The 25,513-nt window shown below is 43.5% G+C and overlaps 2 protein-coding genes across 2 annotated transcripts; one reads left to right on the top strand and one right to left on the bottom strand.

Moving 5' to 3' along the window:
• Positions 1–519: 519 nt before the first annotated feature.
• On the top strand, positions 520–17,149 carry abhd11 (abhydrolase domain containing 11). Its single transcript, XM_021590333.3, has 7 exons — positions 520–629; positions 887–1,072; positions 3,109–3,244; positions 4,111–4,284; positions 6,187–6,357; positions 9,552–9,733; positions 10,225–17,149. Exons 1-7 carry the CDS (start codon positions 607–609, stop codon positions 10,358–10,360), a joined length of 1,008 nt encoding a protein of 335 aa, XP_021446008.2. The 5' UTR covers positions 520–606; the 3' UTR covers positions 10,361–17,149.
• A 162-nt stretch (positions 17,150–17,311) lies between these two features.
• bicdl2l (bicaudal-D-related protein 2-like) lies at positions 17,312–23,853 on the bottom strand. The gene is made up of 6 exons (XM_021591597.3): positions 23,067–23,853; positions 22,303–22,422; positions 20,555–20,713; positions 19,261–19,352; positions 19,000–19,120; positions 17,312–17,824 (listed from the first exon to the last, which is right to left on the bottom strand). Exons 1-6 carry the CDS (start codon positions 23,628–23,630, stop codon positions 17,525–17,527), a joined length of 1,356 nt encoding a protein of 451 aa, XP_021447272.3. The 5' UTR covers positions 23,631–23,853; the 3' UTR covers positions 17,312–17,524.
• Between the last annotated feature and the right edge of the window lie 1,660 nt (positions 23,854–25,513).

Genomic DNA, 25,513 nt, shown 5'->3' with positions numbered 1-25,513 from the left:
AAATTCTTATTTACAATGACGGCCAAAGCTGGGCCAATTGTGCTCCGCTCTATGGGTCGCCCAATCACGGCCGGATAGTGATACAGCTTGGATTCGAACCAATATCCTTTTTGAATTCAGGCTGTAATGTGACAAAATGTGGAATAAATCAAGGGGTATGAATGTTTTTTTGTTTTTTTTGTCAATCGTTTTCATTAGCTGCTTTTGCAGAGGAAATGTGTGCATTGCAATGACTGTGATATATGGTTGTTTTAACTTGTATCTACTTCAGTTTAATGTAAGTCGCACGACGCTAGTAGATGAGATTGACAAAAATGAAAATGTAATTTATGTGTTGTTTGATTGATTGATTCGTTGTTATGATCTGGCGCCATCTGCTCGTCAACATGTGTTACGTGCTGACAACTGAACGTTCACGTCAGCCCAGACCTGCGTTTTGCGTCATGACGAAAGCGTCAGTTTAGGCCAATTCAGCTCCTCCCACACTTAGTTTCCACTAGATAACACAGACACAAAGTCAACCTGGGCTGTGTCGTAAAAGTGTATGACATTTTTTTGTTGTTCTTAACTGACTTGCCTAGTTAAATAAAAAAAAAATGTAAATCAATGTGCCTTACTAGTGGAGGCAGGTAAGATGCCTTGGATATATAACTAATGTTATTAGCTTATTGGGGTAGTAGGAAAGTCTTTGAGGTTGACCATCTCGCTGCTAATTTAAGGGTAGTATTAAGATGTGGTTAATGTTAGGGTTACATTTTAAGAAGTGAAAATTGTAATTTAAAAAAAATGGGCGGGGTTTATGACTTTGTGGCTGTGGTAACTAGTGACGACTCATTCTCTTCTAATGTCAGTCAGAGAATGATTTTCTCTGCTCCGAAATCTGCAGAATAGAAAGCGTATGTTGTCGGTCAGCCTGGAAGAAAATTCAACGAGCCTACCTTGTCATGAGTGTTTTCTGTCGCTTACTCTCGAGAGGACTTCTCTGCGGACGGGCAACATGTCGGTTTGTAACCGGACAGCAGGATTTCAGCGGTGGCGTGCTGCGGATGACTCGGGCGGTTGGCTCGACCAGGTAACGTTAAATGCCCTCTACTTGCTACAGTCCAGGCAATAAATTGACAGCGAGTTCACATTCTAGCTAGCTATCTTCTTTAGCTACGTAATTTTCATGTAAATGCACCGAATAACAACATTATAGGATAAATTGGTTATCATCGATCTTTATTTGTGTATGTTTGTGTTATTTAGGGGTAGCTAGGGTATTTTATTTAGATGGATAGCTAATGGTAGTTAGCTAACTAACGTTAGCAGTACACTTGGTTGTGGACTAAATTAATATATTTCTACATTTTCTGTTGTATGACAAGCAATGTGTGCCCATCCGATGTTGCTTGCATTTATTGTATTGTGTGTTGTCAAATCTAAAGCCCAATATTTTACTAGCATTTTATCTAGCTAGCTAACCAGCTAGGCCAGCATTCCAACAATGACCCCGGCCCTACTCAGTGTTTGTTTAACTGTCCTAGGTTAGCAATGTAACGTTATGGTAAATCAGTTACATCGTTGAATGAGAATATCATGTTGACACAGTCAGTTACTTGTTTTGTTTACTACATTTCTAAGCCGAATTCATTACCAAGGATACGTTAACAATTCATTAACGTCATTGTCTCTTTCCTCTGTTGCACTCCTGTGAAGATAGTTATTTTGTTATCAAATACACGACATGACCGAAAGTATGTGGACATCTGCTCGTCGAACATCTCATTCCAAAATCATGGGCATTAATATGAAGTTGGTCCCTCCCTTTGCTGCTATAATAGCCTCCACTCTTCTGGGAAGGCTTTCCACTAGATGTTTGTGACTTTCTTCCATTCAGCCACAAAAGTATTAGAGGTAGGACACCGACGTTGCTCGCAGTCAGCATTCCAATTCATCCCTAAGTTGTTCGATGGGGTTGAGGTCAGAGCTCTGTGCAGGCCAATCAAGTTCTTCCACACTGATCTTGACAAACCATTTCTGTATGGACCTCGCTTTGTGCGCAGGAGCATTGTCATGCTAAAACAGGAAAGGGCCATCCCCAAACTGTTGCCACAAAGTTGAAGCACACAATCGTCTAGAATATCATTGTGTGCTGTAGCGTTAAGATTTCCCTTCACTGGAACTAAGGGGCTTAGTCCGAATCATGAAATACAGCCCAAGTCCATTATTCCTCCTCCGCCAAACTTTACAGTTGGCTCTATGTATTGGGGCAGGTAGCGTTCTCCTGACAACCGCCAAACTCAGATTCATACATCGGCCTGCCAGATAATGAAGTGTGATTTGTCACATGAAATGCTTACTTACAAGCCAACAGTGCAGTTCAAGAAGAGTTAAGAAAATATTTACCAAATAAACTAAAGTAAAAATAATAAAGAGTAACACAATAAAATAACAACAATGAGGCTTTATACAGGGGGTAACGAGTCAATGTGCAGGGGTACAGGTTAGTCGAGGTAATTTGTACATTAAGCCAGAGAACGCGTTTCCACTGCTCCAGAGTCCAATGGCGGCGAGCTTTACACCACTCCAACCGACGCTTGGCATTGTGTATGGTTATCTTAGGCTTCTGTGCAGCTGCTCGGTCATGGAAACCCATTTGATGAAGCTCCCGAAGAACAGTTATTGTGCTGCATTGCTTCCAGAGGCAGTTTGGAACTTGGTAGTGAGTGTTGCAGCCGAGGACAGACGAGCTATGCGCTTCAGGACTAGACAGTCCTGTTCTGTGAGCTTGTGTGGCCTACCACTTCGCAGCTGAGTCATTGTTGCTCCTAGACAGTTCCACTTCACAATAACAGCGCTTAGTTGACCAGGGCAGAAATTTGACGAACTGACTTGTTGGAAAGGTGGCATCCTATGACAGTGCCACATTGATAGTCTTTGAGCTCTTCAGTAAATTCATTCTGCAAATGTTTCTCTATGGAGATTGCATGGCTGTGTGCTCGATTTTATACACCTGTCAGCAACTGGTATTGCTGAAATAGCCGAATCCACACATTTTGAAAGCATTTACATACACAAAAAAAGTATGTTAACTCTAACAATGTGTTATTCTATTGTCTGTTGCAGCCCTGTGAACCTAACCTATGACGTGTTTGACGGCACAGGGGACGGCACCCCCCTGGTGTTCCTCCATGGGCTGTTTGGCAGCAAGTCCAACTTCCACTCTATAGCCAAGTCCCTGGTGCAGAGGACAGGCCGAAAGGTAACGCATAGTCTCACAAGGCAGACAACAGTTTCAAAAATATTACATGGGCGGCAGGTAGCCTGGTGGTTAAGAGCGTTGTGCAGGTAACTGAAAGGATGCTAGTTCGAATCCCAGAGACTAGGTGTAAAGTTTGGTCAATGTGCTGTTGAGCAAGGCACTTAACTCTTATTGCTCCTCTATGTAAATGTACAATTATTTACCACAAAGAGCAACGCATGTTAATATTAAAGACTGTAAATCCGGGATGGCTAACACGTGAGGTGGGGGAATACACTAGGCTGTGTATGCCTTGGTCTCAACATATCTTTCTCTCTAAACAACCGGGTAAATAATCAATTCTATATACAAAATTCTGATTTATCTGAAGCCATGCTGATAAGGCTCAGTTATTCTCTCACATACAGCCAGTTATGCACAACTCGGGTCTTCGAGGGTGGCTGTTTTATTCATGCTTTCTATTTGTTGAGGGTTGTGAAACCAGATATGTGTTACAGTCAGTGACCGTAATGCAGTTAAGTGCCAGTGAGAAATGAATACCAGCAGGATTATGGCCTGTACCCTCCTCCCACCCTACTCTCCCTCTCCTCTCATCCTACTCTCCCTCTCCTCTCACCCTACTCTCCCTCTCCTCTCACCCTACTCTCCCTCTCCTCTCACCCTAATCTCCCCCTACGCCCACCCTACTCTCCCTCTCCTCTCACCCCAATGAATCCCTACTGTTCTTCCTTTCAATGAGTGATCACGAAGGACTGAACTGTAGTCTTCTATCTAGCCTATAGCCCTGTGCCTTCCCTCCTCTCCACCCCTCCATCTCCCTCCTCTCCACCCCTCCCTAGTGTCCTAACTGTCCTTTGTCCAGTCAGGTGCTGACGGTCGACGCCCGTAACCACGGTACCAGCACACACAGCACCGATCTGACCTATGAGGCGATGACCAATGACTTGACGCACTTGCTCGCCCAGCTGCACATCGGGAAGTGTGTCCTGATTGGCCACAGCATGGGGGGCAAGGTCGCCATGACTACAGCCCTGTCGCAGGTGAACAAACGAACGACCCCGGAACATCAATATGAATCCTTACTACACTGTGGTCTCTGTGCCGCTTGAAGCTGCACTAATTACATTAGAAACCTGCAATGATTACTGCTACACTGTACCATGGGAAAGTGACTGACCATCTCGCCTTCCTTACAGTCCCAATACTTCTTTTGAATGCACTTTTAGATTATATCATCAAATTCACGAAAACGCAGTCATTTCGGATATGCAGTGCATTCGGAAAGTATTCAGACCCCTTTTTTTACGTTACAGCCTTATTCCTCATCAATCTACACACGGTACCTCATACTGACAAAGCTAAACTACATTTGCAAACATTTCTAAAAATATATTTTTTCTATGCAAAAAAAAATGAAATACACATTTACATAAATATTCAGGAGCTTTACTCAGTTCGCTGAAGCAACTTTGGCAGCGATTTAAAGTCTTGAGTCTTCTTGGGCATGACACTACAAGCTTGGCGCACCTGTATTTGGAGAGTTTCTCCCGTTCTTCTCTGCACATCCTCTCAAGCTCTGTCAGGTTGGATGGGGAGAGTCGCTACACAACTATTTTCAGGGCTGTCCAGAGATGTTCGATCGGGTTCAAATCCGGGCTCTGGCTGGGCCACACAAGGACATTCAGAGACTTGTTCCGAAGCCACTCCTGCATTCTCTTAGAAGATGACCTTTCTGAGGTCCTGAGCACTTTGGAGCAGGTTTCATCAAGGATCTCTTTGTACTTTGCTCCGTTCATCTTTCCCTCGATCCTGACTAGTCTCCCAGTCCCTGCCGCTGAAAAACAACTTCACAGCATGATGCTGCCACCACCGTGCTTCACCATGGGGATGGTGCCACGTTTCCTCCAGACGTGATGCTTGGCATTCAGGCTAAAGAGTTACATTTTGGTTTCATCAGACCAGAGAATCTTGTTTCTTGTGGTCAGAGTCCTTTAGGTGCCTTTTGGCAAACTCCAAGCAGCCTGTCATGTGCCTTTTACTGAAGAGTGGCTTCCGTCTGGCCACTCTACCATAAAGGCTTGATTGGTTGAGTGCTGCAGAGATGTTTGTCCTTCTGGAAGTTTCTCCCATCTCCACGGAGGAATTCTGGAGCTCTGTCAGTGATCATCAGGTTTTTGGTCACCTCCCTGACGAAGGCCCTTCTCCCCTGATTGCTCAGTTTGGCCGGGCAGCCAGCACTAGGAAGAGTCTTGGTGATTCAAAACTTCTTCCATTTAAGAATTATGGAGGCCACTGTTTTCTTGGGAACCTTCAATGCTGCAGAAATGTTTTGGTACCCTTCCCCAGATCTGTCTCGGAGCTCTATGGACAATTCCTTCAACCTCATGGCTTGGTTTTTGCACTGTCAACTGTGGGACTTTTATATAGACAGGTGTGTACCTTTCTAAATCATATCCAATCAATTGAATCAAGTTGTAGATGTATATCTCAAGGATGATCAATGGAAACAGGATGCACCTGAAATCAATTTTGAGTCTCATAGCAATGGGTCTAAATACTTATGTAAATAAGGTATTTCTGTTTGATTTAAGTTTGCAAAAATGTCTAAACCTGTTTTCGTTTTGTCATTATGGGGTGTTGATTGTGGAAACACGATCAATTTTAGAGTAAGGCTGTAACGTAACAATGTTGGGAAAAAGTCTGTATGAATACTCTCAATTCACTGTATACGGTATATAATGATATTCACATTTGTGGGTTAATTTACTTCTACACTACGCCTCTTAAGATTTTAGAAACTGAAGTGGTCACACTTTTTTTCAGTTCTCATTTCCTCTGCTCTTCTACCTCTGTTCTCTCCCTCCTTCTACCTGTCTCTTCATCGCTCTACCCCTCCCGTCAATCACCCCCTTCTCCTTCCTTTCCTCATATCTCACCGGTAGCCTGGCCTGGTGGAGAGGTTGGTGGTGGTGGACATCAGTCCAGCCCAGACCACCACCCGTACCAACTTCCACTCCTACATCCAGGCCATGAAGGATGTGAAGATCTCTAGCGACATCCCTCGCTCGACAGCCCGCCGCATGGCCGAGGACCAGCTACGCAAACTGGTCAAGGTTAGGGCAAGCTCCTCACTGGCTATCACTACTGTTATTACCACCAGGGTTCACACTACTGTTATTAACATCAGAGCTGTGTTCGAATATCCATACTGTATACTACATACGTAATGACTATATACGATTAGTTCATTTTAGTATACTGTAAACTTATCCTTTCAGTTGAGCGTACTAGCGCTACGCCTATCTACCTGATGTTGATTGTTGCTACGAAACCTCTTGCTAGCTTGTCTAGCTAGTAATATATTACTCTAACATCTTATGACTTTGGGTGTGTTTGAATTAACAATCTGGAGTGCCAGCGTGCGCTCTGGGCGTTTGTAATTTCAGAGAGTTTTGTTCTCTGAGCGTTCAGAGCGCACACTGGACACTCTGGCCGAGGAGTAGGGTTGATCCCAGCTTTCTGGCACAATCAGACTCGAGTGCTCTGAAATCGGAGTAGATAGTCGGAGTGAATTTACGAATGCACTGAATTAACAATGTCCATTGAACGCACAACAGCTATCCCGCTTAGCGAAGAATGACGTGAATAATTAAGTCAATAAATGTTGGATAGTTAGCATGTTGTTAATATACTTGCAAGTTCGACGTTTTAGTAGCCAACTAACATTAGGTAGCAAGCTAACATATGGTACATACTGCTGTAATATGTTATGCGGTCTGTAAAGGACAGTGTAGCTAACAAATTGTCAGTCAACATAACTTTTCAAATACATTCCAAGTTATTACTTTTCTAAATTGCTCAACATTTTCTTAACATTTGTTGTAATTGGTTAAAGCAATGAATTTGTATCCGCTCTCATTAAACTTGGGCCGCATATTTTCCGCCATTTTCTTCAAATCTGAAAAGGTTTGTGAAGCCACGGCCATTTTCGGAAGAATTGCATTATGCGCCCTAAAAGCACGGAAATAGTGTCCACTGCTTGTATACTTAGTATTTTGGCGAATGTAGTACGACATCCGGGAACTTTTGGCATAGTTACTACATCCATACTATGACCAATAAGCATAGTACATACAGTTGAAGTCGGAAGTTTACATACACTTAGGTTGGAGTCATTAAAACAAATTTTCAACCACTCCACAATTTGTCTTGTTAACAAACTATAGTTTTGGCAAGTCAGTTAGGACATCTACTTTGTGCACGACAGTCATTTTTCCAATAATTGTTTACAAACAGATTATTTCACTTATAATTCACTATATCACAATTCCAGTGGGTCAGAAGTTTACATACGCTAAGTTGACTGTGCCTTTAAACAGCTGGGAAAATTCCAGAAAATGATGTCATGGCTTTAGAAGCTTCTGATAGGCTATTTGAGTCATTTGGAGGTGTACCTGTGGATGTATATCAAGGCTTACCTTCAAACTCAGTGCCTCTTTGCTTGACATCGTGGGAAAATCAAGTCAGACCTCAGAAGAAAAATTGTAGACCTCCACATGTCTGGTTCATCCTTGGGAGCAATTTCCAAACGGCTGAAGGTACCACGTTCATCTGTACAAACAACAGTATGCAAGTATAAACACCATGGGACCACAGCCGCCATACCGCTCAGGAAGGAGACACGTTCTGTATCCTAGAGATGAATGTATTTTGGTGCGAAAAGTGCAAATCAATCACAGAACAACAGCAAAGGACCTTGTGAAGATGCTGGAGGAAACGGGTACAAAAGTATCTATATCAACATTAAAACGAGTCCTATATCGACATCACCTGAAAGGCAGCTCATCAAGGAAGAAGCCATTGCTCCAAAACCACCATTAAAAAAGCCAGACCACTGTTTGCAACTGCACATGGGGACAAAGACCGTACTTTTGGAGAAATGTCCTCTGGTCTGATGAAACAAAAGTGGAACTGTTTGGCCATAATGACCATCGTTATGTTTGGAGAAGAAAGGGGGAGGCTTGCAAGCTGAAGAACACCATCCCAACGCTGAAGTACGGGGGTGGCAGCATCATGTTGTGGAGGTGCTTTGCTGCAGGAGGGACTGGTGCACTTCACAAAATAGATGCCTTCATGAGGAAGGAGAATTATGTGGATATATTGAAGCAGCATCTCAAGACATCAGTCAGGAAGTTAAAGCTTGGTCGCAAATGGGTCTTCCAAATGGACAATGACCTCAAGCCTACTTCCCAAATTGTAGCAAAATGGCTTAAGGACAACAAAGTCAAGGTACTGGAGTGGCCATCACAAATCTCTAAACTCAATCCCATAGAAAATTTGTGGGCAGAACTGAAAAAGTGTGCGAGCAAGGTCTACAAACCTGACTCGGTTAGACCAGCTCTGTCAGGAGGAATGGAAGGCTACCCGACACGCTTGACCCAATTTAAACAATTTAAAGGCAATGCTACCAAATACAAATTGAGTGTATGTAAACTTCTGACCCACTGGGAATCTAATGAAAGAAATAAAAGCTGAAATAAATCACACTCTCTGCTATTATTCTGACATTTCACATTCTTAAAATAAAGTGATGATCCTAACTGACCTAAAATATGGAATTTTTTACTAGGATTAAATGTCAGGAATTGTGAAACTGAGTTTAAATGTATTTGGCTAAGGTGTATGTAAACTTCTGACTTCAACTGTATGTGACAGTAGAGGGAACACCATGTGTTATGAAATGTAGTGTCTGGTAATATTTTAAGTTGTGTGTGTGTGTGTATATAACTACCTTTATGTTAATGGGACCCATAAGGCAGCAGCTAATAGGGATCCTTAATAAATACAAGTACTACTGTTAATACCACCCAGGGTTCACACTACCTGTCACTATCATCTCACTACAACTGTAGCAACCCAATTGTCTGACAGCTGAAAGGCTATGTAATTGAATATACAACTACTGTAATGAAGTAGTGAATGTAAAACATACCATTTTATTGCCCAAATGCAATTCCAGTAAATTATGCAAATTAACCTATAGACCGATCAGCATGACCAGTTAAATCGGTTAGCTGCCAAAAATAAATGAATGCATTGTGAAACCAAATGGATATAAAGCGGTCTTCAATTGGTTGTTGACTAATCCCCATCTAAAGGGCTTTGGAATTGAGTAAAAAGCATTATTATATACTGTAATTGCAGCCCATTGAAATGCCTTTTCTTTTGAAACCAAAGAGAAGGCATTTGGAGGACATACCCGGTGATAGTTTGTTTTAGTAATGGTGTTGTTCCTTCCTGTGTTCAGGAGCGCTCAGTGCGCCAGTTCCTGCTGACCAACCTGGTGGAGCAGAACGGACACTACGCCTGGAGAGTCAATCTGGACGCCATTGCCGCACACCTTGATGACATCATGAGCTTCCCTACCTTCGAAACCACATACGAGGGCCCCACCCTCTTCCTGGGCGGAGCCAGTTCTGCCTACATCAGGTATAAGATGTCATACAGTTTAATAGCTGTCATTGGTGTAAGACTGCTTTGTAATATTTCTATGATTTGGTTTGGTGTCTTCTGTTTCCCTACTTTGACTCTTCTCTCTTCCATCTTGTCTCTCTCTCACTTTCTCCCTCTTCTCTCTCGCTCTGCTCTCTCCCTCCTCGCTCTGCTCTCTCCCTCCTCGCTCTGCTCTCGCCCTCCTCGCTCTGCTCTCGCCCTCCTCGCTCTGCTCTCGCCCTCCTCGCTCTGCTCTCGCCCTCCTCGCTCTGCTCTCGCCCTCCTCGCTCTGCTCTCGCCCTCCTTTCTCGCCCTATTCTCTCTCGCTCTGCTCTCTCCCTCCTTTCTCGCCCTCCTCTCTCTCGCTCTGCTCGCTCCCTCCTTTCTCGCCCTCCTCTCTCTCGCTCTGCTCGCTCCCTCCTTGCTCTGCTCGCTTGCTCTGCTCGCTCCCTCCTCGCTCTGCTCTGCTCTCTCTCTCCCCCTCTCAGTTCTGAGGACTATCCAGAGATCCAGCGGTTGTTCCCATGTGCAGACATCCAGTACATCCCAGACGCCAGCCACTGGATCCACGCAGACAAACCCCTGGACTTCATCAGCTCCATCAGCTCCTTCCTGCAGCCCTAACCTACCCTGCTCCAACCCTCTCCACCCACCACCACCTAATTACTAATCCTACCCTGCTCCAACCCTCTCCACCACCTAATTACTAATCCTACCCTGCTCCAACCCTCTCCACCACCTAATTACTAATCCTATCCTGCTCCAACCCTCTCCACCCACCACCACCTAATTACTAATCCTACCCTGCTCCAACCCTCTCCACCACCTAATTACTGATCCTACCCTGCTCCAACCCTCTCCACCACCTAATTACTAATCCTACCCTGCTCCAACCCTCTCCACCACCTAATTACTAATCCTACCCTGCTCCAACCCTCTCCACCACCTAATTACTAATCCTATCCTGCTCCAACCCTCTCCACCCACCACCACCTAATTACTAATCCTACCCTGCTACAACCCTCTCCACCACCTAATTACTAATCCTACCCTGCTCCAACCCTCTCCACCACCTAATTACTAATCCTACCCTGCTCCAACCCTCTCCACCACCTAATTACTAATCCTACCCTGCTCCAACCCTCTCCACCACCTAATTACTAATCCTATCCTGCTCCAACCCTCTCCACCCACCACCACCTAATTACTAATCCTACCCTGTTCCAGCCCTCTCCACCCTCCACCACCTAATTACTAATCCTACCCTGCTCCAACCCTCTCCACCACCTAATTACTAATCCTATCCTGCTCCAACCCTCTCCACCCACCACCACCTAATTACTAATCCTACACTAATCCAACCCTCTCCACCCACCACCACCTAATTACTAATCCTATCCTGCTCCAACCCTCTCCACCCACCACCACCTAATTACTAATCCTACCCTGCTCCAACCCTCTCCACCCACCACCACCTAATTACTAATCCTACCCTGCTCCAGCCCTCTCCACCCTCCACCACCTAATTACTAATCCTACCCTGTTCCAGCCCTCTCCACCCTCCACCACCTAATTACAGGACAACCGCTGGCCTTTAACATTATTCACACTAATACGGCACAGCACAAAGCCACTGTTATCCAATGGCGGAAAAGAACACGCTCCAAAGGGCTCTGAGGGTGTCGGTCACTGCTGTTGCCTGCACTCGTCAAAGTTCAAATAATTGTTTGACCTTTCCAACGTATGTGCGTGGTGTTCTCGCTCTGAGCAAAACGCCTTGTGCGAATAATGTGAAAGGCATGTTAGGCTCCGCCCACTCACACTGGGGTCCACCTCTTAAAACAGCCAATAGGTAGAGCTTCAAACCAGAGGAGGCACAGCCATCTTAGTAGACAATGCTAATATTGCTAACCCTGGACCAAACTCACTCTTTCTTTCCATGCTGTTTATCTTGCGCTTAAAGGAGCTGTATGGAAAATGCCCTTAATTTATCTATAGTAATAGTGGACTGACAGTGTTTCATCATATTTTGTTCCCCAAAAAAGGTTATTGGGCTCACAAAAAATGTGCATTCTAATGGTGCAGCCTTCTTATTGGTCAATAAAAGACGGACCATCTCTTGTGAAATTGACAACGAGTTACATATAGCTCCTTTAACCGCCATGTTGTAATCAAGGATTTGTGTAAATCCTGTATTACCGTACTTACTAGATATGTAAATATTAAGAAAAGTAGGTAGTTGGGTAGTAAGAGGTTGAGATTATATTTAAAGTAGATAGATTGACAGTTTGTTTTTAAATGAGGGAGTGTTTTTAGGTATGAGTTACTAATCCAAAGATCCTCTCGTCATTGTTGCACAGTACCATTCTACTCTAATCAGGTTGATGTAAATCAGCATTGAAGAAAGGCTTTGAGCCAGGTCTTATATAGTCTAGTCTGGACATGTTCTGTATGCATGTGGCTACGTCTCAAATGGCACCCTGTATCCCATATAGTGCACTAGTTCGGAAACTGCTGTGCCATTTCCTGGTTGCAAAAATTCTAATAGCTTGCCTAATTTCAGTTTGTGACAAACAGGAAAGTATAGTGTGGAGAATCATTGTACCATCTAAACTACTGTGAAATAATCCATAACCTAAAATATTGTATTTCTTAGCTGTTTGAAACTGGTGTTCAAATCTGAAAGTAAAAGATGCAAAAATGTAACTTAATCACGGGAAGCATAGAAATAGCGCACATAGAACAGATCTAACACTTCTTAGACTTGCTTTCAATGAGAATGACAGATCTATAACTTAAATGTTTAAGTGAATTTGGTCAGATTGCCCAAAAATGTACATATTGCAGCTTTAAAAGCAGTGCACTATGTATTGAATAGGGTGTCATAACAGCCTTAATATAGTGCACTATGTAGTCCAGGGATGTCAAACTCATTCCACTGAGTGCCTAGTGTCTGCAGGTTAAGACCTAGACAACCAGGTGAGTTCCTTACTAATTTATGACCTTAATTCATCAATCAAGTACAAAGGAGGAGTGGCACTCCGTGGAACGAGTTTGACACGTGACGTAGTGCAACAAGGAAATAGGGTGTCTAATTTGAGACAATGCCTGAGATGCATCGCAGTTCTAACCCTACAGTATGGGGAATATGGTGTGATCTCTAAAGCAGCCAGACTGTGTCTCTGGGATGGGTAGTCTAGAGGGGTGATTCAGCAGGGAGCTTGGCAGAACAGAAATATAATCTCGTTCTAGTTCTGTGGTTGGAACCCTGGTTCATAATACTGGCCGAGAAGTGAAGCCTGGCCTAAAGACGAGCCAAGCGGAGAGAATGTAAAGCACAGCTAAAGCATTATTTACAAAGCATCTCGGAGTAGGAGTACTGATCTAGGATCAGTGTGCCCCTGTTTTTGCCTGATGACTCAAATTGAATTATTCCGCTGCTCTTATCGTTCGCTACATACTTCAGTCTGACTGCCATCATTAACCAGGCATGTTTCCATCCAACCTTTTTTTGAATGCGATTTATAGTAAGCGTCGGATAAAAATGCCACGATAGCCTTGATGGAAAAAGCTAATTTGTCAGTGAACTTTCCAAATGTAGACTAAACAAAATACGCTAGACACGGGATCTTTTTGTCGTAAAATGTATGATGCGAGAACTGGGGGTCCTTCCATTGCGACTCGGGAAAGCATGCAGTTTATTAGGCTTCATATGAAATAAGTTATGAGGAACTTCACATGGTGGTGAAAGTGCAAGGGGATGAGCTTGATGCTGCTTTCCAATAAATATTGAGGGTCTTATTCTAGTGACATGATGATCAATGTTTGGCTGCCATTTGAAAAATAAAAATGATCTTTCTCTTTAGTCCATAATAATTGAATCATTCAGAACCGGTCGATTTTCAAGGCATTCCTAGTCGATCACCAAACATTTCTGTAGAAAATCCAACGTTAAAGGCTGTGATAAAGGCTTGCTCTCCTTTTAAATCCATGTAGCGCTGTTGGCGAGAGGTGCGCTTGATTTGAGAAGCCCTGCGCACCGGGTAAGCAAAGTTCCCATTTTGAACCATTTCAGTTGTCTGAAAAGTTAAACTGGGAGATCTGTGGCTAAATCGAGTGCGCCTACTTGGGTGTCCAATCTGATATATCAAATCACAGTGCCTAAGGAGCTTCCACGACCCCAGGCCATAGCAAAGTTTGATACCAGCCCAACTTAGATGTAATAACTTGTAAAACCATGACCACAGAGAGACTGTCAAAGAAAACAGCAAAGAGCTGCTCTTTTTAGGAGCGAGTATATGTTAAAAATATGTATTCAACACTATGCTCCGCTCTGCCTTGCAAGTGCTACACCAACTGATCTATTTTGTAATCAAATCTCAAGTTTTTAAAAATTGCCAGGCCCGGTATATAGCCAATATGCTGTGTTAATATATTAGGCCTACTGCACAAACCTCAGTCTTACAGGACTGCTTTTATTGGGTTAATGTTACATTTATAATAATAATAATCCAGAGCGGTATCTCGTGTTGCATTTTGACTGCGAAAGTGATCTTGACTCCAAGGTTGGTGACCACTGATCTGAGCTGTTGACTAAAGCGCACAAGCCAATACCAGAGTGGCCACATTCGCTATATAACGCAACATTTTTTTTTGTGACAAAACCATCAGTAGGCCTGGAGTTGAAAGTGCCATAGAAACCCATTTAACTTTTTTATTGGGTACATGTGAATCCGCAAAAGGTATTTTTATGTGGACTACGTCATCACGCACAGCCTTTTATCCACAAGTCCATTTGATGGAAACTCATCTCTGCAGATTTTTTAAATATTCACGTGAAAATCTGTCGCCAATTGGATGGAAACCTAGCTATTGAAGTCGTTTGCGGTGATGTCAAAGACGGGTGTTGTAATCAGCGATTGGCTTATCTCTAACTAATCAAACCTCTGCTTTAACCGTGTGTGTTCTGGCTTTGGCCCAACCCATCTGTTTCTGGGACCAATCAGAACGGTTAGAATGTTTTTTCTGTTCTAGAATTTTAAATTTAGACTCATTGCGATGAAGCAATTTACACCCGTGGGTGTGGTGTAACGTTTGGCTGGAGCAAGGTGCTTGGGTAGCCAGGCAACCCCTGGGGGGGGGGGTGTATGTATGTGTGTGTATATACATATATATCCTACATCAGCACTCCTAATCCTACAATGCTTTATGAATACGGGCCCTAATTATTTTATATTAGAAGTCTGGACTAAAGACAGGACCTCTCAAGCAGAGGGAATGTAAAGTACAACTGCAGCACTGAACCATAGATTAGGGTGCTGATCTAGGATCAGTTTTTCCTTTTTAGATCATAGTGAATAACGTATGAACAAAGGGTGAACCTGATCCTAGATGAGCACTCATGAATAAGTGCTCTGGTTCTGTCTGAACTGACGTGGATTTAGCACCTGATGTCAGTGAAGGAACATCTACGGCTCCCCAGCGAGATCGGGGCTGTTGTGTTGCTGTGTGCAATCGCTTTTATACATGGTGTGTTTTGTGTGCGGTATGTTACTAAGCCTGTGGGAATTAGCCAGAAAGGAGAACAAAGTGGTAAAATGATTGTTACCGAATGGAATAAAACATTAAGTGAAAGCACACAGTGTAGCCTAGTGTTAAAGCTGTGTTTTTTTGTTTGTTGGTATCTTATCCTCAGCTGGGGGAAAAAGGTGTTTCAATTGATGCAAACGCTTTAGTAAATCTGACCCTTAGTCTTTGGAATTAATTTCAGTATTTTTTTTGTCGTACTACTAGATTACATGTAGTGTAACACGTTTGACCTTTTTTATAGTGTGATGTCATTCAGATGGCTAAATAGCTATCTTTCTATGCCATTTTAAGCGCTAATAAAGCTATATCTTTCCAGGTACTGTATTATCTCCTGTATCTCCCAGGTTAGACTCTACAGCAGAGGGGGTCCTACTCTGGTCCTGGGGAATCTACTGGACCTGCAGGGTTTTGTTCCAGCCCTACACTAACACACTCTGGAGATCCCTAGGACGGTGGGTCCTGACTCCCCACACTAACACCTTTATTCAACTAATCAAGTTCCAGACAGAAGACCATGAATAGTTGATTACTTGAAACTGGTGTGTTTAGTGCAGGGTTAGAACAAAAGCCTTCACTCTCTCGGACTTGAGTTGGAAAACCCAATGCTCTACACTACACTCTGGGTAATATTCTCTACTCTTCTGTGTTGTGAGTGGCCATTTTGTAAAAAATTAACTGTGTACTCTGTTTGTGATAATCTACTAGCGTCTGTTTCAATGGTCATTTATTCAAGTATATGAATCACTTTGACTCTGTAGACAAAGGCTGCATTTACACAGGCAGCCCAATTCTGATATGTCGTTTGACCAATCAGATGTTTCGCAAATAATTGGGCAAAAGATCAGAATTGGTCTGCCATGTTTTAGTGTTCATGGGTATGTCAGATATGCTGCAAAAATCTAACTCATATTGTCCTTAATCTTATCAGATTTCCTCTACTGTGGTCGGGTTTGTTCTTCAGTGAAATGTTTTGGTGCTTGTGTGTCTGGGGAAAAGTACAATCAGTGATACTGCAGCTCAGTCCGTCTGTGTGTTTGTGCCTCTGAGGCTTTTTTTTGTTTGTTTTCATCTCCTTTTTCATCTCTGTAAAATGTGTAACAAGTTTCCGCAGTTATCCAGCAGCTCTGAGACTGGTCTCCGTGTTGCCAGTTATATTTTATCACAGTATCTCAGCCCCAAAAGGGTCCTAGTGTGTTTATAATTTTTGTAGTTGAAAGTATTTTGATCAGTTGAAAGTTAAACAAAAAGTGTACTCCATTGGATGCCAGGTTTGAATAACTAAAGATATCAGAATGGTTCGTGTTGAACTAGCTTAACCATGTTTTAACTAAAATAGATTGTAATTGAGTAGCTAGGCAATCCCCTACCAATCATACTCAGACCCCATGGTTCATATTGGCTTTCTGTTGGTCAAGAATGTGTCTAGGGGAAAGATTTACAGATATTGAACCTGGGTTGATGGGGTTTGCACTTTTGGGACTATTCCATTAACACTGTACAAGCTCAATCAAGCGCACACCTAAAGTATTTGAAATAAAAGCCAATACTAATTGAACCAATTTTAACCCAGGTATGAGGTGAAATGTTTAATTTATTTATGTTCATGTTGAAATTGACAAACCGTAATTTAGTCTATTTTACTATGAGCATGCCTTTTCATCCTCTCGTTCAGTTGTCGATAGGCCTATGCATTTTAACTTTGCCACAGTAATGTTCATTCAATGTCAAATGTTATGTAGTTGTGAGATACATTGGGTGAATAATTGAGAAATATTTAATGATGTATTACTGATGTATATTAAAATTGAAGGAAATAAAAACAAATGTCTTGTCTCATACCAGTTAGTCTGCACTTGGTAAATATTATGGGTTAAGGAGAATGGGAAGTTGTGATATCCTTGGGACATTGTGGCTGTTTTATCACTCATTTTTAGCTGTGTACTTGTCTCCTCGACTAGAATAAATAGCACGCTCAGCATTTGGAAGGACGTTTCAATTACTTTAATCAAAGACACGCGTTATAGTTAAATTAATGATTACAGTTGGAGAGACTCTACAACCCAAATGTACTATGAATGTTTTCCTCAAGTAGAGAATTATTCTCATTGTGAATGTGTGTAATCCATGTATCTCTCCCAGTAGGAACCAACAGTTTGAAAAATGTATAAAGTAGCAATGATTTGTCCCTCTCATGTTGTATTATAAGTCTATGGTATGAAACCCCTCCAGTCTGCTGCTGCTACTCGACGACCGCGACACCGGTGACGCCTGCGCTGCATCCTGGTCACCATGACGACCCGTCTTCCCCCTCTTCAGCCTGTCCCTCCAGGTAACAGGGGTGCGTTGTAGGGCCGGCGAGGGGGTAGGGGTGGAGGCTGGCTTCTGGTGTGGGGGTTCTTTAGTTCTCCTCAGCAGCCCCAGACGGGAGGGTTTCCTCTGGGCTTGTTCTGCTGCCTGCTGGCTCTGGAGTTGCTGCTGCAGGATCCTCTGGATGTCGTCCTGACACGGAAATACATTTGACATATTTATTGACTAATGGTAAAAAACAGACTATTGATGGATTATTTCTCATTATGGCAGTTGTATTTATGTTTATCTTTTACCTTTGATAAAACCTACGTCATCAAGATATGTGTGCACCGAAGGTTCAACATTCACACTTTGCTTCCAGTTCTGTCAAACCGTCTACGCATACATACATTTGATAAATCCAACGTACCATTGGAAATGAATGCACTTCCGGTGTACGAAAATACAATGAGGCTATCGGTGTGATCGAGGCCTTAGACACCAAACTTGGTACACATTCTGACCAGTGATGTAATGGTTAAAAAAGAAATGTGTGTTAACTCACTAATGCTCAGTGACTTTCAACATGGCACCGTCATAGGATGCCACCTTTCAGTTCATCAAATTTCTGCCCTGCTAGAGCTGCCCCGGTCAACTGTAAGTGCTGTTATTGTGAAGTGGAAACTTGTAGGAGCAACAACAGATCGGCCAACCAAGCTCACAGAACGGGACTGTTTTGTCTGTCCTCACGTGCTTCTTAACACACGCTCACTTAACCCGGAAGCCAGCTGCACCAATGTGTAAAACACCTTTCAAATTACGACAGAAGTCAGCCTGCAGACACCCGGCCCGCCACAAGGAGTCACTAGAGTGCGACGAGTCAAGTAAAGCCCCCAGGCCTAATCGCCCAACATCAAAGCCTGACCTCACTAATGCTCTTGTGGCTGAATGGAATCAAGTCCCCGCTGCAATGATCCGAAGACTGGAGGCGGTCATACCAGTAGAGGGGGGACCATCTCTATATTAATGCCCATGATTTTGGAATGAGATGTTCGACGAGCAGGTGTCCACATGCTTTTGGTCACTTTAGTGTATGTCATGTCATATTGCACCATTAGAGGAAGTTGGTCCCTCACCACCAGATGGCCCCAGGCTCTATTACTCCCTTATCATGCTAGGATACCAGCTGGTGACATGTACCGGCTGGATGCATTATACCGTGTGTGTTAACCCATGGGTAATTTGCCATTGTCCCTCATTAGTGAGAGCTTGTTTTCCACCGTAACCTAACCCCAGCTGAGCCCATACGTTGCTACTGTATGTCTCAGACATATCCATTTTTCCGACTCGCTCTCTCTTTCTCTCCTCCCACCATCTTTTAGTACCTTCCAGGCCTCTAGTTCCAGTGAGAGCTCCAGTCGTTTCTGCACAGCCTCCAACAGCTGGTTGTTCAGTAACATCATCTCTGTCTTACTGCGGAGAAGCTCCGCCTCCATGGCCTTCTTCCTGTTCAACAGGAAGCGGAAAAAAAACTAAACAAAACATCAATGTGTCATTTTTCTACAGGAACAATGCAGTTCCCTCTTAGAGGAGACATTGACACATCTTTGCTGTGAATGTGTATGTGTGTGTGTGTGTACACGCACTTGTCCATGGCATCGTCTCTGTCCCGTAGTGCCTGTTGTAGAACAGCACTGTCATCCATACCATTCCCTTTTTTAACCCAGAACTGGGAATCCTGGGGAAAACAAAACAAGAGAGAGTGGTTAGGAGAAAAAAAGGCAGGTTTGTTTTATTTATATTCACACAGTTATGGAATACAGTGACATAAACATGTTTCTTACTATTGATGACATCAGTTCTTCTGCTAGTTGGAATAAAATCTTTGCTGATGTATTCTGACCTTCCGTGTATGTGGTGATGCATTACGCCTGGGAGTCATGTGGTGATGCATTACGCCTGGGAGTCATGTGGTGATGCATTACGCCTGGGAGTCATGTGGTGATGCATTACGCCTGGGAGTCACGTGGTGATGCATTACGCCTGGGAGTCATGTGGTGATGCCTGGGAGTCATGTGGTGATGCCTGGAAGTCATGTGGTGATGCCTGGGAGTCATGTGGTGATGCCTGGGAGTCATGTGGTGATGCAATACGCCTGGGTGTCATGTGGTGATGCAATACGCCTGAGAGTCATGTGGTGATGCAATACGCCTGGGAGTCATGTGGTGATGCAATACGCCTGGGAGTCATGTGGTGATGCATTACGCCTGGGAGTCAAATCAAATCAAATGTATTTATATATAGCCCTTCGTACATCAGCTGATATCTCAAAGTGCTGTACAGAAACCCAGCCTAAAACCCCAAACAGCAAGCAATGCAGGTGTAGAAGCACGGTGGCTAGGAAAAACTCCCTAGAAAGGCCAAAACCTAGGAAGAAACGTAGAGAGGAACCAGGCTATGTGGGGTGGCCAGTCCTCTTCTGGCTGTGCCGGGTGGAGATTATAACAGAACATGGCCAAGATGTTCAAATGTTCATAAATGACCAGCATGGTCCAATAATAATAATGTGAGTCATGTGGTGATGCATTATGCCAGGGAGTTATTTAAATGCCAAAGAGTAATTAAAATTCCATTGAAACAAGGTTGAGCTAACTGAACCCATCAGGTCACATACCTGAACTGAACTAGTCGGGGCTCACCTAAGGGGCGGTGTCTAAACTCACCTGACATGAACTGTTAGCCTCTGAGCTACTGTTGGATAGGCACAGATTTACTCATCTTTGTATTCTATGGGTTTGCCTGTGGGGGTGGGATCTAAGCTCACCTAAGAGGTGTGAGTGCAAGCCTGGGTCACATTCACTTAAAACTGAGGTACTAAATGCATCCTTGAGGACCCTGGCCTAACTTGTGCTGTGTGGCTGAGAGCTAGTTTAGGTTCACCTGTGCTGTGTGGCTGAGAGCTAGTTTGCGTGCGACGTTCTGCAGCAGGACCAGCGCTGTATCCAGACTGTTCTCCTGAACAGATGGTTCTACTGTGCTGGACTCTGCTTCTGTCAGAGGAAGCAACAACCTCAGAACGGACTGAACCTCCTCTGTAACCTAGAGAGAGAAACAGTCAAGGCATTCATGCAGAAGAACAGCTCCTGACTTTTATAACTTCTTGTTTGTTAAGATCACAATGAAAATGTGCTACAAAATATAAGTAATCAAATTGTACAACTGAAGATCGAGGACAAGATTGACAGAGTGAGTCAGATTTTTTTTTAAATCTTAATCGTGCTAGCTAGCTAAATCCAAATGTGTCAGTTAGTTTACTTGGAAGTTAATCCCTGGAATTTGGGGAATTTTTCTTAAATTCACTTATCCTTGACAATAAATGGAGCATCAGAATTGGCAAGACATTATTTAACCAGGGGCCTGGCCTTTGCCAGGGTTGCAATCTCAGCCCTGCGCGCTTGGCCACTATTCTAGAAAAATCCTCAGCCCCGTTGTTGGTCTCCACAATACAGAGGTTAAATGCCTGCTCTTCGCAGATGACCTGTGCCTGCTGAAACCCACAGCACATCACATAGAGCAGTACTGCCAGACCTGGGCCGTGGCAGTAAATCCCCAAAACACTAAAACAATGATTTTCCAGAGAAGATCTCGATTGGTACAAAATATACAGAGTACTGCACACACAACAATTACTTAGGTTTCAAAATAAGCTCAACTGGACACCTAAATGAGTCAGTGAATGAATTGAGAGAGAAAGCACTAAAAAACGAATCCAAATAGAAATACCTCGTCTAGTTTGGCTAAAACTAATTGAAAGTATCATTGAATCAATTTTACTTTATGGCAGCGAGATGTGGAGTCCACTTGCAAAACAAGATTTCACTCAATGGGGCAAACACCTACAGTACATGTCCAGAGGAAAACTACAACAATGCATGCAGGGCAGAATTAGGCCAATATCCACTAATAATAACTCAAAAAAGAGCAATGAAGTTTTGAAAACATCTAAAATATAGTGACCCCTTCAAATAATTTACCAAGCCCTGCAATTGCCAGAAAATATTTCCCTCATCCAGCTGGTCCTGGGGCTGAGTTCACAAATCGGTTCTACTAATACACTGAAGCCTCAGGACCAGAACATCCAATCAATCAGAATAAACCAAATGACACAGTCAAAACAAAAACTACATTACCTATTGGGAAAAACAAGCACAAAGCAAAATCCTGTGCTATCTGGCTCTAAATTGACAGTACACCATTGAAAACTATTTGACCACGGTTACTGATTAAAACCTTAGAAAAACTTTGAAAAAGTACAGGATCAGTGAGCACAGCCTCCCTATAGAGGAAAGGCTGTGCAACCACTTGTACCACAGCAGAACCCGAGGCAGAGCTTTATTTCCTGAGGGAGGGGGTGAGAGAAGGATGGATGGAGGGAGGGAGGGGAAAGAGTTCAACATAAACACAGACTTCTAAAGGTGACGTGCTTCACAGAAACAGAAACGATTCACTCCTGTTAGTCTACTTCCAGAGCCTCCGTTCAAGCCCTGTGGTCATGTGATTCTTGTTATTCAGCCTTTATACATCAACACTGATCTTGTTTCTGTATGTTTCAACAATTGCATGACCTTTGAAATTACCTGTCAAATTTATGGTTATGCTTGACTGTATTTGAAGTGTGTGTGTGTTACCTTCTCCCTGTGTTGGATCCATCCCGGTTCGTCTCTGTCCTCCTGTAGTTTGTCCACCTGAGCCTTCAGCCTCAGACTGCGTCTCACTGACAGCGCCACCTCCCGACGCACTTCCTTCAACTACACACAAGCACATTTGTAAAGAAGCACGTATAACAAATTCCTACAGGTGTTGCTGAATTTCCTCTTCCTTTCAACTAGACACACACCACCAGTGTTACATGCAAAACACACACACACACACACACACACCACCAGTGTTACATGCATAACACACACACACCACCAGTGTTACATGCATAACACACACACACACACACCACCTGAGGCACTACCTTTAACCATGCGCACACACACACAACCTTCAGCTAAGAATAAATGGTGTCATGAAAAACTCAGGCACAGTGGTAAACGGTGCTAATCCAGATTCCTGGAAGACGAGACACAGCAGAGACAAATCCTGTTGTACTGGATAGGCATGCGAAAGCTCATATTACACACGCACACAGATACACCAGGCCCCTAACTGATAAGAGCCCAACGAGCGACAACAATGCTCCCTTCAGCCACAAATCAAACCTGTCTCTATGAGCTGATAACATTCTATAGCAGAGTATGACACACTTGTACTGAACGAGGTGAAAGATCTGTTCTGGTCCAAGATCTTTGAAAACCATAACAAGTACTGCGTCAAATTATATTCAATATACTTTCTTGGCCGCACAGCACACACATTTTATTTTTGTCCGTCCTCACTCTCTCACCGTGTCGGACACTGGTCCTAATGTTCTGCGTCTGCCGAGCTGTTGTCCACTCCTGATGAGGTCCGGTAAGGTTCGGTCTACGTAGCTCCGTCTGAAAGGGCTTTTATCCTCAATGACCTCATCAGAACCATCTCCCTCACTGACCATGGTCAAAACACCTGGATCGCCACTCTCTATGGCCAAACTCTCCTTGACCACGGTCAGCTCACCAGAACCATCAGGACCAGCATCTTCTGCGGTCAAAGATTGCATCAAGCAGGTATTGGTCATGGTCAACAGATCATGACAGTTGTCCCCCTCTTCGGTCAGCGAAGTCAACCTTTCTGTGACCACATCCTCCTTCTCTGGGTCATCCTCTGGTTCGGTCGTGGTCGAGCTTGAATCATCCTGTGTTTGTATTTCATCTCTCAGTATTGTAGACCTTGTGGTTGAACTGCCACTGACAATGCCAGCCAGCTGGTGTCCATCTTCCAGGGTGTGCAGGGAGTAGCAGAGTTGTTCCATGGCAGTCAACTGTGGTCTCAGTCTCTCGTTCAGGATGGAGAAAGGCACAGGGTCTCCCATGGCATAATAGAGGGGTCACAAACACCAAACCGACAACAGGAGAGTTCGAGAGAAAGAATTGAAGAGAGGAGCTCACAATCTCACTGGGACAAAAACAATGACTGGCAGTGAGAAGAGTCTATGACAGTGAGAGAAAAAGAGAGAGCGAGAAGGGGAGGGAACAAAACACAGAGAATGTCTACCAACTCGTTTTTCCTGAACTTTGAGTAACCAGAATAGGACCAACATAACTTGTGTGATGTCATTGAGTGATGTCAGAGGAGGCTGCACCCTCACCTTTTTTTCCCTTGAACTTCTATTGCTACGGTGATGGTAGCCTGGATACGGACACGTCAACATGTCAGGGATTCAGAGAAATGGACCTTTGATGTCCTTACACAATCAGAGACAGATTACAGACATGACGTACGATACCTATCTGTTTATACTGCCCTGTCATCATATAACAACGCCAAGCTACACAGGCACCTTTTCAGAAGGGATGAGGAGCAAGTGTGTAAGAGAGATAAGAGGCAAGACATGGAAGGGAAAGTACAAAAGAGAGAGGTCGTTCCACCAATTCGGTGCCTTTTGAGAAGTGTTACTTGGTAAAAAAATATATATACAGTACCAGTAAAATGTTTGGACAAACCTACTCATTCAAGGGTTTTTCTTTATTTTTACTATTTTCTACATTGTAGAATAATGAACTCAAGGAGTCATGTAGTAACTACAAAAAAAGTGTTAAACAAATCAAATCAAAATATTTTAGATTCTTCAAAGTAGCCACCCTTTGCCTTAATGACAGCTTTTCACTCTCTTGGCATTCTCTCAACCAGCTTCACCTGGAATGCTTTTCCAACAGTCTTGAAGGAGTTCCCACATATGCTGAGCACTTGGCTGCTTTTACATCACCCTGCGGTCCAACTCATCCCAAACCACCTCAATTGGGTTGAGGTCGGGTGATTGTACAGGCCAGGTCCTCTGATGCAGCACTCGGTCACTCTTCTTCTTGGTCAAATAGCCCTTACACAGCCTGGATGTGTGTTGGGTCATTTTCCTGTTGAAAAACAAATGATAGTGGGACTAAGATCAAACCAGATGGGACGGCGTAGCGCTGCAGAATGATGTGGGAGCCATGCTGGTTAAGCATGCCTTGAATTCTAAATAAATCCCTGACAGTGTCACCAGCAAAGCACCCCCACACCTCCTCCTCCATGATTCACAGTGGGGACCACACATGCAGAGATCATCCGTTCACCTACTCTGCATCTCACAAAGACACAGAGGTTGGAACTAAAAATCTAAAATGTTGACTTATCAGACCAAAGGACAGATTTCCACCATTCTTATGTCCAATTGCTTGTGTTTCTTGACCCAAGCAAGTCTTCTTATTGGTGTCCCTTAGTAATGGTTTCTTTGTAGCAATCTTACCATGAAGGCCTGATTCCCACAGTCTCCTCTTGAACAATTGATGCTGAGATGTCAGAATTTATTTGAGCTGCAATTTCTGAGGCTGGTAACTATAATGAACTTATCCTGTGCAGGAGAGGTAAATCTGGGGCTTCCTTTCCTGTGGCGGTCCTCATGAGAGCCAGTTTCATCATAGCGCTCTATGGTTTTTCCGACTGCACTTGAAGAAACTGTCAAAGTTCTTGAAATTTTGCAGATTGACTGACCTTTGTGTCTTAAAATAATGGACTGTCATTTCCCTTTGCTTATTTGAGCTGTTCTTGCCATAATATGGACTTTTACCAAATAGGGCTATCTTCTGTATACCCCCAACCCATACCTTGTCACAACACAACTGATTGGCTAAAACGCATTAAGAAGGAAAGAAATTCCAGAAATGAACTTAACAAGGCACACCTGTTAATTGAAATGCATTCCAGCTGACTACCTCA

Source organism: Oncorhynchus mykiss, chromosome 29 (assembly GCF_057628025.1).
Source record: "Oncorhynchus mykiss isolate SJ-2025 chromosome 29, ASM5762802v1, whole genome shotgun sequence".
In the NCBI taxonomy this organism is placed as follows: domain Eukaryota; kingdom Metazoa; phylum Chordata; class Actinopteri; order Salmoniformes; family Salmonidae; genus Oncorhynchus; species Oncorhynchus mykiss.
This window is presented reverse-complemented; position numbering and strand designations above follow the sequence as displayed.

Bases quoted from the DNA above. Each gene is read 5' to 3' on its own strand.
- abhd11 (XM_021590333.3), top strand. From the start codon at position 607: ATGTGCCTTACTAGTGGAGGCAG. The intron at 4,285-6,186 runs GTGAACAAACGA...TCTCACCGGTAG, and splicing joins TGACTACAGCCCTGTCGCAG to CCTGGCCTGGTGGAGAGGTT. The intron at 6,358-9,551 runs GTTAGGGCAAGC...TCCTGTGTTCAG, and splicing joins AGCTACGCAAACTGGTCAAG to GAGCGCTCAGTGCGCCAGTT.
- bicdl2l (XM_021591597.3), bottom strand. From the start codon at position 23,630: ATGGGAGACCCTGTGCCTTTCTCCATCCTGAACGAGAGACTGAGACCA. The intron at 19,121-19,260 runs GTGCGTGTACAC...CCTGTTGAACAG, and splicing joins AGAGACGATGCCATGGACAA to GAAGAAGGCCATGGAGGCGG. The intron at 17,825-18,999 runs GTACTAAAAGAT...TTTCCGTGTCAG, and splicing joins TGGAACTAGAGGCCTGGAAG to GACGACATCCAGAGGATCCT.